This window comes from Diabrotica virgifera, chromosome 9 (genome assembly GCF_917563875.1).
Source record: "Diabrotica virgifera virgifera chromosome 9, PGI_DIABVI_V3a".
NCBI lineage: Eukaryota > Metazoa > Arthropoda > Insecta > Coleoptera > Chrysomelidae > Diabrotica > Diabrotica virgifera.
Genome location: NC_065451.1, coordinates 221,482,895 through 221,498,241, shown reverse-complemented (window position 1 = coordinate 221,498,241; position 15,347 = coordinate 221,482,895). Strand labels below are relative to the sequence as shown.

General features: G+C 33.6%; 2 protein-coding genes across 2 annotated transcripts in view; one reads left to right on the top strand and one right to left on the bottom strand.

Moving 5' to 3' along the window:
• The window catches only part of LOC126892004 (uncharacterized), a 502,972-nt gene that overhangs the window by 156,444 nt on the left and 331,181 nt on the right, over positions 1–15,347 (bottom strand). The gene's annotated exons all lie outside the window — the stretch shown is intronic.
• The window catches only part of LOC114330177 (intraflagellar transport protein 172 homolog), a 44,005-nt gene that overhangs the window by 12,947 nt on the left and 15,711 nt on the right, over positions 1–15,347 (top strand). Inside the window, exons 9-12 of the mRNA XM_050661400.1 lie at positions 4,220–4,598; positions 9,041–9,366; positions 10,784–11,061; positions 14,329–14,598. Of these exons, the coding sequence (XP_050517357.1) occupies positions 4,220–4,598; positions 9,041–9,366; positions 10,784–11,061; positions 14,329–14,598 (1,253 nt within the window). The remainder of the gene's footprint in view (positions 1–4,219; positions 4,599–9,040; positions 9,367–10,783; positions 11,062–14,328; positions 14,599–15,347) is intronic.

Genomic DNA, 15,347 nt, shown 5'->3' with positions numbered 1-15,347 from the left:
CTATTTTGATCTTGTGCCTCTTGCATCCAATTCATATGGCAAAATTTTAGATAGTTAGTCCAAGGTGTTGATGGACGACCTTTGCTTCGGTAGGCATCATCTCTTGATCACCATTCCAGTATCCGCTTAGTTCATCCGTTATCTATCATTCGAGTTAAGTGACCTGCCCAGTTCCACTTCAGTGTTTTTTCTACACTACAGCATCAGCCACTTTTGATCTTCGTTGTAGCTGGCAATTTGAGATCTTGTCTCGCAGTAAAACGCCCAACATAGCACGCTCCATCGCCCTTTGAGCCACGCGGATCTTTTGCATTGTTCTCCTTGTCGTGGTCAACGTTTCCGCTCCGTAAGTCAACACTGGCAAACCACTGATTAAAGGTTTTTCTTTTACGACATATACTCTGGGCTAATTAGCAAAATACAAGGAAAAGTTATTTACCAGCAATTTTATTGCTGGAATCGAATCTTATCATTATATATATTAATAATAAATATAGGTATGCAAAGTTCGCAGATAGTGTGATACTTTTTTTATAAACAAAATGGCGCCCGAAAATCGTGTTTTTTTTTCAATTTTTGCCCTATAACTCCAAAGATTTTAACTTTACACCAAAAACACTCAAATAAAAATTCACCGTAATTAAATTCTGCATAGAGACGTATTTTTCCCGATTTACTTTGACGATAATTTTCCCCGGAAAATGCGGATTTTTCCAACAAAATCTTTAATTTTCAACTAAAATTTTAGATAAGTAATTGTTTATCAATAATTAAATAACTTGGCAATATAAAAGCTCTTTTCGTATAGATAATAATTCCAGAAGCCCATGGAAATTTAATGAACAGTTTAGCAACAATTGAATTGTTAATTAAAAATTTACGGTCGCTATAATAACCACAATAATTATGATACATAAGAATAACTATGATTTTTGTATAAAAAGACACTGTACCTATCTAATGTACTTTACAGAATTGAAATTGGACTATTTAAGCGGCCTCAGGAATATTTTAAAATTATAAACAATTTTTTGGTTTATAAACAAATAGAATATCTCGGGAAATATTAAATTAAATTAAATCATGAAAACGGTATTGGAAAAAAAGCGGCAGGACGCTTCTTTTAAAAGAAAAAACGTTTAATTGTGAAGAGTGGTTCCTGAGATACAACCGGTCAAAGTTGACTGGCATTTACGGCAAAGATATAAACAATACAAATTCCAATCAAAAATTAGGAGAAAATGTAATCTCAAAGTTCAAAATCGGTATACGTTAAAAAAATGCATTTTCTCGGCTTCCCATGGAGCAATTTTCTTCATTCTTTTTTTGTTCCCAAGTAACTCGAGTAGAGCCATCTAACTAACGCATGCTAATGTAAATGTCAATCTTGCTTTTGTTTTATTATAATAGATTAATTTATTTATAAGAAAAGAAAACTACATATTTTTTCCAGTTGTAGACTTTTTTAGATAAACTTACTACAAGTGTACCTTTTAACGTTAAAAACACAAATATTCTCATTTGAAAGCTGTATAGTTATTTAAACAATATTTATTTAAACAAACTAAAAAATTTTGTTATAATAAATAAGTTAATTTATTATAACAAAACAAAAGCAACTTTGACATTTAAAAATGCGTTAATTGGATGGCTCTACTCGAGTTACTTGGGAACAAAAAAGAATGAAGAAAATTGCTCCATGGGAAGCCGAGAAAATGCATTTTTTTAACGTATACCGATTTTGAACTTTAAGATTACATTTTATCCAACCTAATTTTTGATTGGAATTTTGTTATTTTTGGCAATTTTCTCTCGTAATATCGATAGTTTTTATTATAATAATATATGTTATGAGTATTTTAAAGATATGAAAATTGGTGTGGAGAAAGAGGACAAAAATAAAAAGGTGATGGTTCGAAAATTATGATCCTATTGTTTATATCTTTGTCATGAATACCGGTCAACTTTGACCGGTTGTATCTCAGGAACCACTCATCCCAATTAAACGTTTTTTCTTTTAAAAGAAGCGTCCTGACGCTGTTTTTCGAATACCGTTTTCACAATTTAATTTAGTTTAATATTTCCCGAGATATTCTATTTGTTTATAAGCCAAAAAATTGTAATATAATTTTAAAATATTCCTGAGGCCGCTTAAATAGTCCAATTTCAATTCCGTAAAGTACATTAGAGAGGTACAGTGTCTTTTTATACAAAAATCATAGTTATTCTTATTTATCATAATTATTGTGGTTATTATAGCGACCGTAAATTTTTATATAACAATTCAATTATTGTTGCTAAACTGTTCATTCAATTTCGATCGGCTTCTGGAATTATAATCTATACAAAAGGATCCTTTATATTACTAAGTTATTTAATTATTGATGAACAATTACTGATCTAAAATTTTAGTTGAAAATTAAAGATTTTACTGGAAAAACACGCATTTTCCGGAGAAAATTTTCGTCGAGGTAAATCGGGAAAACACGTCTATGCAGAATTTAATTACGGTGAATGTTTATTTGAGTGTTTTTGGTGTAAAGTTAAAATCTTTGGAGTTATTGAACAAAAATTGAAAAAACACGATTTTCGGGCGCCATTTTGTTTATAAAAAAAGTAGCACACTATCTGTGGACTTTGCATACCTATATTATTAATATACAGGGTGTAACAAAAATACAGGTCATAAATGAAAGTACATATTCTGGGACAAAAAATAGTTCGATTGAACCTAACTTACCTTAGTACAAATATGCACATAAAAAAAGTTACAGTCCTTTGAAGTTACAAAATGAAAATCGATTTTTTCGAATATATCGAAAACTATTAGAGATTTTTAATTGAAAATGGACATGTGGCATTCTTATGGCATGAGCATCTTAAAGAAAATTATAGTGATATTTGTGCACCCCATAAAAATTTTATGGGGGTTTTGTTCCTTTAAACCCCCCAAACTTTTGTGTACGTCTCAATTAAATTATTATTGTGGTACCATTAGTTAAATTCAATATTACTTAAACCTTTTTGCCTCTTAGTATTTTTTCGATAAGGCAGTTTTTATCGAGTTAAGGCTTACTTTTTAATATGTTTACATAAAAATTTTATGGGGGTTTTATTCTTTTATACCCCCCAAATGTTTGTGTACGTTCCAATTAAAATATTACTGCGGTACCATTAGTTAAGCACAGTATTTTTAAAACTTCTTTGCCTCTTTGTATTTTTTCGAGAAGGCACCTTTTATCGAGATGTGGCTTCTTTTTTAATATGGTTCAAAATATACCTAAAAATGTAAATCATACATAAATTTTCATATCATTACCAAGTCTCCATAATCGTACTTAACCATATACAAATATGTGGTGGATTTGACAAATATTCAAAATATCTCGTTAAAAACTGACTTTTCGAAAAAGTACTAAGAGCCAAAAAAGTTTTAAAAACATTGTGTTTAACTAATGGTACTACAATAATAATTTAATTGGAACGTACACAAAAGTTTGGGGGGATTTAAAGGAACAAAACCACTATAAAATTTTTATGGGGGGTCCAAATTTCACAATAATTTTTTCATAAGATGCTACTGCCATAAGAAGTACTGCCACATGTCCATTTTCAATAAAAAATCTTTAATAGTTTTCGATATATTGGAAAAAATCGATTTTTATTTTGTAACTTCAAAGGGTTGTAACTTTTTTTATATGCACATTTGTACTAAGGTAAGTTAGGTTCAATCAAACTATTTTTGGTCCCAAAATATGTGATTAAATTTATGACCTGTATTTTTGTTACACCCTGTATACAGTCATAAGATTCGATTCCAGCAATAAAATTGCTGGTAAATAACTTTTCCCAAAAACGGCCTATTCTCCGATAATCTGCCCAGACTAATATTGGTCTAAGCATATATCTGGATACAAGATTTGTCATCATCTGGGTTTTAGATATATTTATTTTCAATTTCCATTCTCATTCTAGCTAGGAAAGGTAGAGCTGATTTAAAAGTGCTTTGGTCTCATCTATCGTATCAGCTGTTAGCACAATATCATCTGCAAACCTCAGGTGGCTAAGCTTTTCTCCGTGGAAATAGGAAGTTTTAGGAGACTTATATTCCGTTTGCCTTCTAATTTAGCACTTAGATTGGCTCACATTATTGTAAATATCTGCCTGTATAATTATTTAGATTGAATGACAACCAATTTGACTTCTCTTTAATTTTTAGGTACAGCCTTAAACGACAACGACTACAACAGAGCCATTCTGTTCTTAGAAAGTATGAACAACACTTCCGAAGCTGAAGCCATGTGGCACACGCTCTACCTCATAGCTATGAAACAACAGAACCTAAAACTGGCAGAGCGCTGCAGTACCGCTCTAAAAGAGGTGGCTACTGCTTATTTTCTACACGAAACCTCCAAAGAAGCCCAAAGCTTCGTGGAGAAGTATAAAGAGACTTCGAATAATTCACCCGAGGTATGGGCTAGATTGTCGATCTTGTACGGAGACTTGAACACGGCTGAGAATATTTACCTGGAACAGGGAAATATCGAGAAGGCTTTGGACATGTATAAGAAGTTGCACAAGTGGGATGAAGCTCTAAGGTATTTATTTTTTATATTATATCGTAGATATCTTCTTCTGCTTCAAGTGCCATCTCCGCAATGGAGATCGGCAACCATCATAGCTATTTGGACTTTAAAAACGGCTGCTCTGAAAAGTTCATTTGATGTACATCCGTACCATTCTTTCAGGTTGCGCAGCCACGATATTCTGCGTCTCCCTATGCTTCTTTTTCCTTGAATCGTTCCCTCTTTAATCAATTGGTGCAAGTTGTATCTCTATCCACGTGTAATATGTTCGAGATATTCCAATTTTCTCGTTTTGGTTGTATTTAAGATTTCCATTTCTTTATTCATCTTTTTTAGAACCTCTTTTTTTGTGACGTGTTCTGTCCACGATATTTTCAGAATTCTTCTATACGCCCACAACTCGGATAATTCTAATTTTTCCATTGATGCCGCATTTAAGGTCCAAGCTTCCATTCCATAAAACAATTGTTTTAAAGTCGGGAAAACGTAGCACCTAGCCAACCTAACTCTTAGCTCCAATTTCAATTCTCTTGTACAGAGCACTCTTCTCATTTTGTTAAAATTAGCTCTAGCCTTTTCTATTTTGATTTTGATTTCCTGTAGTTGGTTCCGTTTATGATTAAGATTCTCGCTATTTCTTTGAGTTTTCGATATTGTCATAAATGTTGTCTTCTGGACGTTCATTCTTCTTCTTATTCTTCTTTTTAAACAAAGTCATGTATAGACATGACTCTGTCTGTTTTTTTCAATGTGCCTCTAGTAAGTTGTCGTTCCATCGTTTTCGTGGTCTTCCCATTACGTGGTAGGCATTAAAAAAATTGGCGACAACACGCATCCCTGTCTCACCCAACGTCTGATTTCAATTTCCTCTGACAGCTGTTCGTTAACACTTATTTTGTTCGTTGCTTTTAGTATAAATTCGATATGATCCTGAGGTCATTGTAGTCTATCTTCTTTAATTTCAGGAAATGCATTAATTGTTCATGTCGTGCTTTGTCGAATACTTTATTAAAGATGTAAAATGCCTAGATATCTATAAGTTTATTTGAAATACTATAGTTATTACGCACATGAATCTTAAAATTGTAGATTGCCTTTCTAAAACAGTTTTAATTTAATCACTCTAATGCTCGATTACAAATTCTTTTTGATAAAATCGGCATCACCGCGCTAAAAACTCTCATAAGGATCCACAAGGAAAAAGTTTTCCTGTAGTTGGCTGTATACCATATAATACACAAAACGATAAAGATCCTTTATAAAAGGTATATATTTAAAAATCCCTAAGAAGGGCTACTACATCACAGAACTAGTTTTCGATTGGATGACCAATCATCCAATTACCAAAAAGGTAAGCACTGATGATGCTTGGTCCTCCAATCGAAAACTAGTTCTGTGATTTTTTGGGATTTTTAAATATATACCTTTTATAAAGGATCTTTGTCGTATTTTCTCATAAGGACTGCATTGCCTATGTTGCCTATTCGCGGTGTGCAAGTACTTGGAAGGGAAACGGGAAACGACCGTGCGCGAGTCGCGGAGAAATATTGCAACTATCTTAAATAATTCATATTGTCAATTGAAATTGTCAAATTGATGTATATTTCATACCTTCTGTCATTGAAGCAGAAAAATTATATATTGCTCCACAATATCGATATGATATGCAATTATTATACAGGGTGTAACAAAAATACAGGTCATAAATTTAATCGCGTATTCTGGGACCAAAAATAGTTCGATTGAACCTAACTTACCTTAGTACAAATGTGCACGAAAAAAAAGTTACAGCCCTTTGAAGTTACAAAATGAAAATCGATTTTTTCCAATATATCGAAAACTATTCGAGATTTTTTATTAAAAATAGACATGTGGTATTTTTATGGCAGTATTATTTTAAGAAAAAATTATAATGAAATTTGGACACCCCATAAAAATTTTATGGGGGTTTGTTTCCTTTAAACCCCCCAAACTTTTGTGTACGTTTCAATTTAATTATTATTGTAGCGCCATTAGTTAAACACAGGTTTTTAAAAACTTTTTTGTCTCTTAGTATTTTTTCCAAAAGTCAGTTTTTATCGAGATATTTGAATATTTGTCAAATCCACCACATATTTGTAAATGGTAAAGTACGATTATGGAGACTTGGTAATAATATGAAAATTTATTTATGATTTACATTTTTAGGTATATTTTGAACCATATTAAAAAAGAAGCCACATCTCGATAAAAGATGCTTTATCAAAAAAATACAAAGAGGCAAAAAAGTTTTAAAAATACTGTGTTTAACTAATCGTACCGCAGTAATAGTTTAATTGGAACGTATACAAACATTTGGGGGGTTTAAAGGAACAAAACCCTCATAAAATTTTTATGTAAACATATTAAAAAAGAAGCCGCAACTCGATAAAAACTGCCTTATCGAAAAAATACTGAGACGCAAAAAAGTTTTAAAAATATTTAATGCAACTAATGGCACCAGAATAATAATTTAATTGAAACGGACACAAAAGTTTGGGGGGGTTTAAGGGAACAAAACCCCCATAAAATTTTTATGGGGTGCACAAATTTCACTATAATTTTTCTTTAAGATGTTCTTGCCATAAGAATGCCACATGTCTATTTTCAACAAAAAATCTCTAATAGTTTTCGACATATTCGAAAAAATCGATTTTCATTTTGTAATTTCAAAGGGCTGTAACTTTTTTTGTGTGCATATTTGTACTAAGGTAAGTTAGATTCATTCGAACTATTTTTGGTCCCAGAGTATGTGGTTTAATTTATTACCTGTATTTTTGTTACACCCTTTATAAAGGTAAATTTAATTAATTGTATTTTGCTTGCAGTACTGCATTTTAATAACTAATTTTATTTAGTACATACAATTGTTTACGTTTGCATAACATAACCTGCATCTTATTTTTTCTTCTTATTATTTTTTTGGACTATGGCCTGGACAATTATCCAGTCACCAGGACTAATATAATTGGCCAATATAATTAAAAGTGCGAATAAAAGTACAGAGCGTAGAAATAGGGGTCGCTTTGCCGAACTTGCACGGTCCCAATACTGTAAAGTCAAGTTGGGATGGACTATAGACAATATATTAAAGAATAGTAGTGGCGCTATGAATCAAAAAGTGTCAAAAGTTTTACTGAAACTTTCTACCACAGATGGAACTAAAACATTTCTTGATTCGTGAAAGACAGTTTATATTTCCTTTCGATTCAGAGGTGGTTCACCATCCCCAGACAGCTGTTTCTGCCTCTAGACGTCTTCAGAGGACATGAACATCTCTGAATCGAGAAGAAAACAAACTGCTTATTTAAGTAGAATCATAAAAATAATTTTATAATCCACTTTTAGCGACATCTCTTTCTGGAGAACTTCTTTCTGGTAACATCCTTAATCTCTGACTCTCTGAATAAAAAAGGCGAAAAGAGATGTAGCCCCACTGAAGACGTCTAGACACAGAAACAGCTGTATGGGGATGGTCAACCACCTCTGAATCGAATAGAAACTTAAACTGTCTTTCACTTTTATCTTTACTCAGATTTTGAGTACTAGGAACTATCTTTCGAACCTTTTCCTAGACGAATGAAGCAGAATGTGACTGCATATTGTATAGTCCTTTTCGCATTCTTTATTCGTCGTCTCTTGTCTTATAAATTTTAAAAGTCAGAGATTAACGCCTTAATGTAAACGCTCGATTCTGACACGAGCGACCATTAAATTTTAATCTTTCATTTTTTCAAGCATTGCGAAGTTTGTATTTGTATAAAAGCGTAGATATAAATACATATCTAAATAGCGGTAAACTCTTTATTACATTTCTTCTTCTTCTTTTACATCTACACCTTTTTTATTGCCAAGACTGTGTTGTCATTGTTAAATGATATTTATTTGTCTAATAACTTGCAGTAGGAACCATTGACAATTGATACATTGAATTTTGTTGAATTGTTAAAAATCTGTTTTTATTCGAAGCATTAGTGTAATAAACAGCGGTACATAGATGCCTTTTTTTATTGCCGAGCCAGTGTTAAGAAATTGTAAAATGAGATTTATTTTCTAATAACTTGCAGTCCGAACCATTTGACAATCGATACGAATTGAATTTTGTAGAATTTTCAGTATTTTGTTTTTATACAAAGCGTTAGTGTATTTGAAGCAGTCTGAAGTGAATCGTGTTGTTCTATTGTTAGAACTATTTTATGCCTTATATGTATAGAGATTTTATATAGATTATTTGAATATATGTATTATGAACAAAATATAATTTATTAACTCGCCTCATCCCCAGGTAAAATAAAGGTGCTACGACACTGAAAATATTTTACCAGAAAGTAGTTCCACGAAAGTTTTCAGATTTAAATTATTATTCATTTTTAAAAAAATTTGCATCTGGACTTTTGATCTTTTCATTTCTTGATTCGTTTATTAATTCTTCGCAGATTGGCCGACCAAAGAAGCTACGAGCACGTCAAAGAGCTGAAAGAGGAACACATGTCTCTACTGATGCAAAGCGGCCAGTACGAAAAGGTCGGACAAGTCCTGGAAAACGAGGGAAAATCCGAGGAAGCCTTGAATATGTATCTCAAATCGAACAAGCTTCTAAGAATCCCCAATCTTCTTTCTAAATATCCTCAACTACTCAACGACCACAGTGTTATCGGAGGAGTGTTGAAGAGTTTGATCAAACAAGAGTTGTATGAACCAGCAGCTGAGATCTACGAAAAGTTGGACAAACCGGATCTCGCAATGGAGTGTTTTAGGAAAGGTGAGTGTCAATTTATAATGTATACCTCTTTCTTCAAGGCTTGTGAAACACCGGTCTCTTTCGCCACCACGACAAAATTCTGTCGATTTGACGCTTGCAATGTTGCCAGATTTACACTTTTTCTGATATCATTAGTCACTTTGGTTTTTAAATACATCACTTTTGTACATTTTGCTCTTATTGGAATCCTTACTTCAATACGAGTTCAACCATATGTACCTAACACTTGGTATATTATCTAGCCACGAAGATCTCAAATAAATAAAAATGCTCAGTGCCAAATGCCAAATAGTTTTGAAGTAAAGAAGAAAAGTCGCAGCTACAAAATTCATTATTAAAAAAAAATTAAAATAACAATTAATTTAAATCTGAAACCTTTCTTGGAACTACTTTCTGGAAACATCCTTTATATCTGTCTTTTACAATTTATAAGCCAACAGACGACGAATAAAGAAAGCGAAAAGGATTCTACAATATGCACTCACATTTCATCTTACTTGTCTAGGCAAAAGTCAGAAAGATAGTTCCAATACTCAAAATCTGAGTAAAGATAAAGATCAAAGATAAAAGTGAACGCAGTTTATGTTTCCTTTCGATTCAGAGGATATTCACCATCCCTAGACAGCTGTTTCTGTCTCTTAGACGTCTCCAGTAGGGATACGTGAACACTTTTAATTTTCGTCTTGGTTCAGAGGCGTTCACGACGTTCATGTAGCCCTATTGAAGACGTATAGAGACAGAAACAGCTGTCTAGGGATGGTGAATATCCTCTGAATCGAAAGGAAACATAAATTGCGTTCACCTTTATCATTTCTAAAGAGTTTTTTTTTAATGGCATAGACATAAATCATTCAAACAAATGAAATAGAGAATGTGGAAAAATCCCCTTACGAATAACTCTTTCTAATTACTTTTTTTTTTGTTTTTTAAACATATATTTTACTTTAAGTAATTAGGGTATTAAAACTTGAGACTGTCATTGTCAGATGATGCGTAGATATACGCTCCTGTTATGTCTATGTCTCGGATGTTGTTTTTTGATGGAATGTGTCTAAAGATATTCAACCTCTCATCTTTACCGATGAGCCCAGGGAGGTTGAAGAGAGCGGAACACATTTCTGAGAACTGGTGTTTGGATCTTTGATTCTATTCAGAAAATTTTTCCCAGCCCGAAATAGTGGATGTGTGAGTTATTCGTAAGGGGATTTTTCCACATTCTCTATTTCATTTGTTTGATTTTGTTACGATTGGTCGGTGAACCAACTTTGTATCTTTATAAATCATTCAGTCAGTCGTAATCGGATTACCTATAGTTTATCATTAGCTCAGGGGAGTAATGTGTAGTGTATATATGTGTAGTAAATGTCTTGATACTTAGTAAAGTTTCTAAAGAGTTCAAATCGTTATTTGTTTACAGGTAAAGTCTGGAATAAAGCCGTAGATTTGGCAAGAACAGTAAGTCCGGAAAAGGTAGTCCAGTTAGAAGAAGAGTGGGGCGACAGTTTGGTAGAGAGTAAACAAATGGATGCTGCGATAAGTCATTATATCGAGGCAGGATGTATGTTGAAAGCCTTAAATGCTGCAGTCTCTGCAAGACAATGGAAAAAGGCGGTCCATATCATTAAGGTCATTGATGATGCCGATACTGTGAAGAAATATTATGAAATTATTGCTGAGCATTTTGCTAGTGTTAAGGTAAGTAAATACAATGAATTATTTCTTCTAACTTTGTTTATGTACTACAGTCATCAAAAATGGTCTTATTGAGTTAAAATATTGTTACGATTTCCATTACACGTGTACCAGTCTGGTCCTGACCAGTGTAGCCACTACCGAAGCACCTCTAAGATAGAATGATATCGCGTAGTCTGTAGGGAAATTACTTGATCTTACTAGAAGACATAGTCGGCTTATATAAATAATAGAATCATTGTATATTCTGTAGTCAGTCTGAGTTTATAAATTCTATCGAAAAGTTGAATAATAAAACGGGTATTGAATATACCTCTGTCTTTAAGTATGGAATTTTACATATAAATTATGTTTTAGTGTAAATAGTTTCTTCTTCTTCTTAAGGTGCCTTCTCCATTACTGAAGGTTGGCTATAACTACAGCAAATTGCTCTCTATCTTGAGCGGTTCTTGAGCTTTTCGAGGGCGAAAGATCTTTTCGAAATATATATTAAATAATAGTGGAGAAAGTACACAGCCCTGACGAACTACTTTTTTAATTGACATTTCTGCTGTTAGACGATTGTCTATTTCGATTGACGCCATTTGATCCCAATATAGGTTTTTAATAAGGGAATAAGGGCCACAGAAGTAGGCCACATAATAAGGGTAGTAGAAGACTTCTATACAGAACTATACAACAGCCAACAAAACCGTGATGAGCCACTAGAACATTCAGGGAAAAGGTTAGTCAACCAAGGATCGGAATTGATGCCTGATATATCAGCAGACGAAATCAGGAACGCATTGAGAAAAATGAAAAGAAATAAAGCTCCGGGAGAAGACAATATCGTTATAGAAGTCGTAAAGATTGGAGGAGACAGACTTTTAAACAACATAAAGGAATGTTGTTCTGAAGCTATTTTCTTGTGGCATTTTTGTAATCAAGTATATTCAAATGGGAAATAAGCCACAATTTTACCTAAAAATGATTTTATTAACGTTTCGACGCCCAAGTCGGGTGTCGTTGTCAAAATACAAAATAATACTAAATAAACAAAAATGTTGTTGCTTAGTAAAAAATTCTTCTAATAATTTATTTAATCTGACTCATTTATATCGGCAATTCAGACACGTATTATACATTTTAAAGTAGACGACTTTAAAATGATATTGCCAATATTGATGAGTTGCGTTCCTGGGACGACTTTACTAAAAGATAGTTCATTCGATTACATGAAATCAATCCCAACTCAAGAATATCCGCCACAAAAAATCATAGCATGTGATCTGTCTTTAAAAAGACAACCAAATGCAACGGTGGCACTGAAATTCTCGCGTTAGAGATTCCATAGTAAATTACGAGGGAAACCCAGGAAAAACCTCGTGATACTATCCCAACATCGTAAGTATTTGGGTTTACATTTAGTTTACTCTCAAAACTAATACCAAATTCTGACTTGATATTTTAAATTTTAAATAATACTAAAATACTAAATATGTACTAACTCGATATGTTACTGATTTACTAATTGTGGTATTTTCTTTCTATTGACTTCCTCCTTTAATAACATAAAGGAATTGTTCAACTTATGTTTGCACCAAAGTGAAACGCCTACAAGATGGTACAGTGCACTTACCATCTTATTACACAAAAAGAGTGATCCAACAGACCTCGAGAATTACTGGCCCATAAGCCTATTAGACCACCTCTTCAAGTTATTCACAAGAATAATAACAAATAGACTGGAAACAAAATTGGATTTTTACCAACCTAGAGAACAGGCGGGTTTTAGGAAAAACTTTGGCACTAACGACCACCTTCACTGCATAAAAGGAATTATAGAAAAATCTATCGAATACAACCGACCATTGGTCCTGGCTTTCGTAGAATTTCGCAAAGCATTTGATACGATAGAAATTAACAGCATAATGAGAGCATTGGAGGAAAGTAGTATAGATTATCGGTACTCCAAACTGATAGCGAACATATACAATAATGCAACCATGACCGTCCGACTACACAAAGATACCAAATCTATAAAAATCAAAAGAGGAATTAGACAGGAAGACACGTTATCTCTCAAACTCTTTACGGCAGTACTTGAACATGCTTTCAAACAATTGGAGTGGGACGCCAAAGGAATAAATGTCGACGGTGAAAGGCTCTCCCACCTACGATTCGCAGACGACATAGTTCTTATAACAGACAACTTAAAAGAGATTAGAACAATGCTTACTGAGTTAGATGCCGCCTGTAAAAAAGTTGGTTTAAACATAAATTTTGGAAAGACACAATACATGACAAACCTGGTACCAAGCGAAAATCCAAAAGTCGACGTCAACGAAATAGCATTGGTCCATAAATATAAATACTTAGGGCATGAAATCCAAATTGCCAGGGACAATCAAACTGCTGAGTTACAGAGAAGGATCACCTTAGCATGGGCCGCATATGGAGCTCTATCAGACATCTTCAAGAGCAACTTGCCAAATTATTTGAAAAGGAAGACGTTCAACCAATGTGTGTTTCCAGTCATGACTTACGGCACCGAAACATTATCGTTAACCCAGGCCACAGCAACGAAACTTAGAGTGGCCCAAAGAAGAATGGAACGGTCACTACTTGGACTGACTCTCAGAGACAGGGTCAGAAACGAAGAAATCAGAAGAAGGACAGGCGTCACAGATGTCATAGAGCGAGTAGCATGGCTGAAGTGGAATTGAGCGAGTCATGTAGCCAGAACGAAGGACGGGAGGTGGACCCAAAAGTAGCATGGCTGAAGTGGAATTGAGCGAGTCATGTAGCCAGAACGAAGGACGGGAGGTGGACCCAAAAAATTACAGTGTGGAGACCAAGAGAAGACAGAAGAAGTAGAGCTGGACCACCTACACGATGGACAGACGACGTCAAAAGGTTTGCTGGGAATTGGTTGCAGAAAGCTCAAGATCGACAAAACTGGAAGAAATTAGGGGAGGCCTATGTTCAACTTTAGATGCAGAAGGCTGGATGATGATGATGAAGGGCCACATTGTTATGGTCTATCTATACCATGTTGCGTTAGGGTTTCTATGAGTTATGTTAGTTTTACTCGATCAAACGCTTTTTTGTAGTCGATAAAACAGAAAAAACAGGTTTACAACAGTAAATAGTTTAGTATAAATAAATTACAAATTGGGTGTTGTAGAGCTCAATTCAATAAATTAAATAGATTAAAATCAATGTAATGTAACAATCTATTGTTTGTCGTTTACTATTAAAATTTGTTCCTAAATATCAATTATTGTATAGGAATACTCGACAGCAGAAAAACTGTACGCAGCTTGTGGCATGTACAAAGAAGCTGTGGACATGTACAACGAAGCTGGCCAATGGGAGAAAGCGCACGCCATTGCTTCAGAGCACTTGGACACGGAAGAGGTGTACGACATGTATATAAAGCATGCTGAAGCGTTAGAAGAAGCTGGGAAATACAGAGAAGCTGAAAAATTGTACCTTTCGGTCAACACGCCAGATTTGGCTATTGCTATGTACAAACGCGTCGAACAGTATGATAATATGGTAAGTTTTTTTTATTTTTTTTTTGTTAATTTCTATTAAGTTTGTCGTTTATACACTACGCAGCAAAATAATGCACCACCTTAAAAATGGGACATATTTGATGTCTCGAATTTCCTAAACCTGTTGTCCGATTTGAGTGATTTTTTTAGTATGTTATAGCCTTATTATTCTTTAAGAACATCGATGTAATAATATTGTTAGTAGACAGGTAAATGTCATTGTATATACCGGGTGTAACAATCATACTGTGTTTTTTCCTCAAAGTTCGGAACACCCTGTGGAATACGCTAGCATACATAAAATATTGAAATTAAAACTCAATTGTAGCCTTAGGCTTTCTTAATATTTTTTTTTGTTCATTCGCTTATGTTAAATAATAAAAAAGTTAGGTACGTTAACAATTAGCCTTGTTTTTCATCAATAAATCCTCATTTTAAGTAGGATCTCAAATTGTTAACAGTCAACAAGTGTGCTTTTTTTGTAAAGATTTATTACTTAAAGTTTCAATTAAGACCATATTTTTTTTTGTTTGAAAATGGAACGTGCTACAAGGAATTTTGACCCGTGATAAGTGCGTTCACTTATCACGGGTCACTTCACAAGAATAGCTACAAAACACTAATAGGAGAGAAAAAAAGTTATTAGATAAGAAAAACCATCAAGGTCTACTTCATAATTGATTAACTGAGTAATACACAGAAAAAACAGCAAGGAATAAAAAAAAGCAATGTCTTTGATATGTAAACACA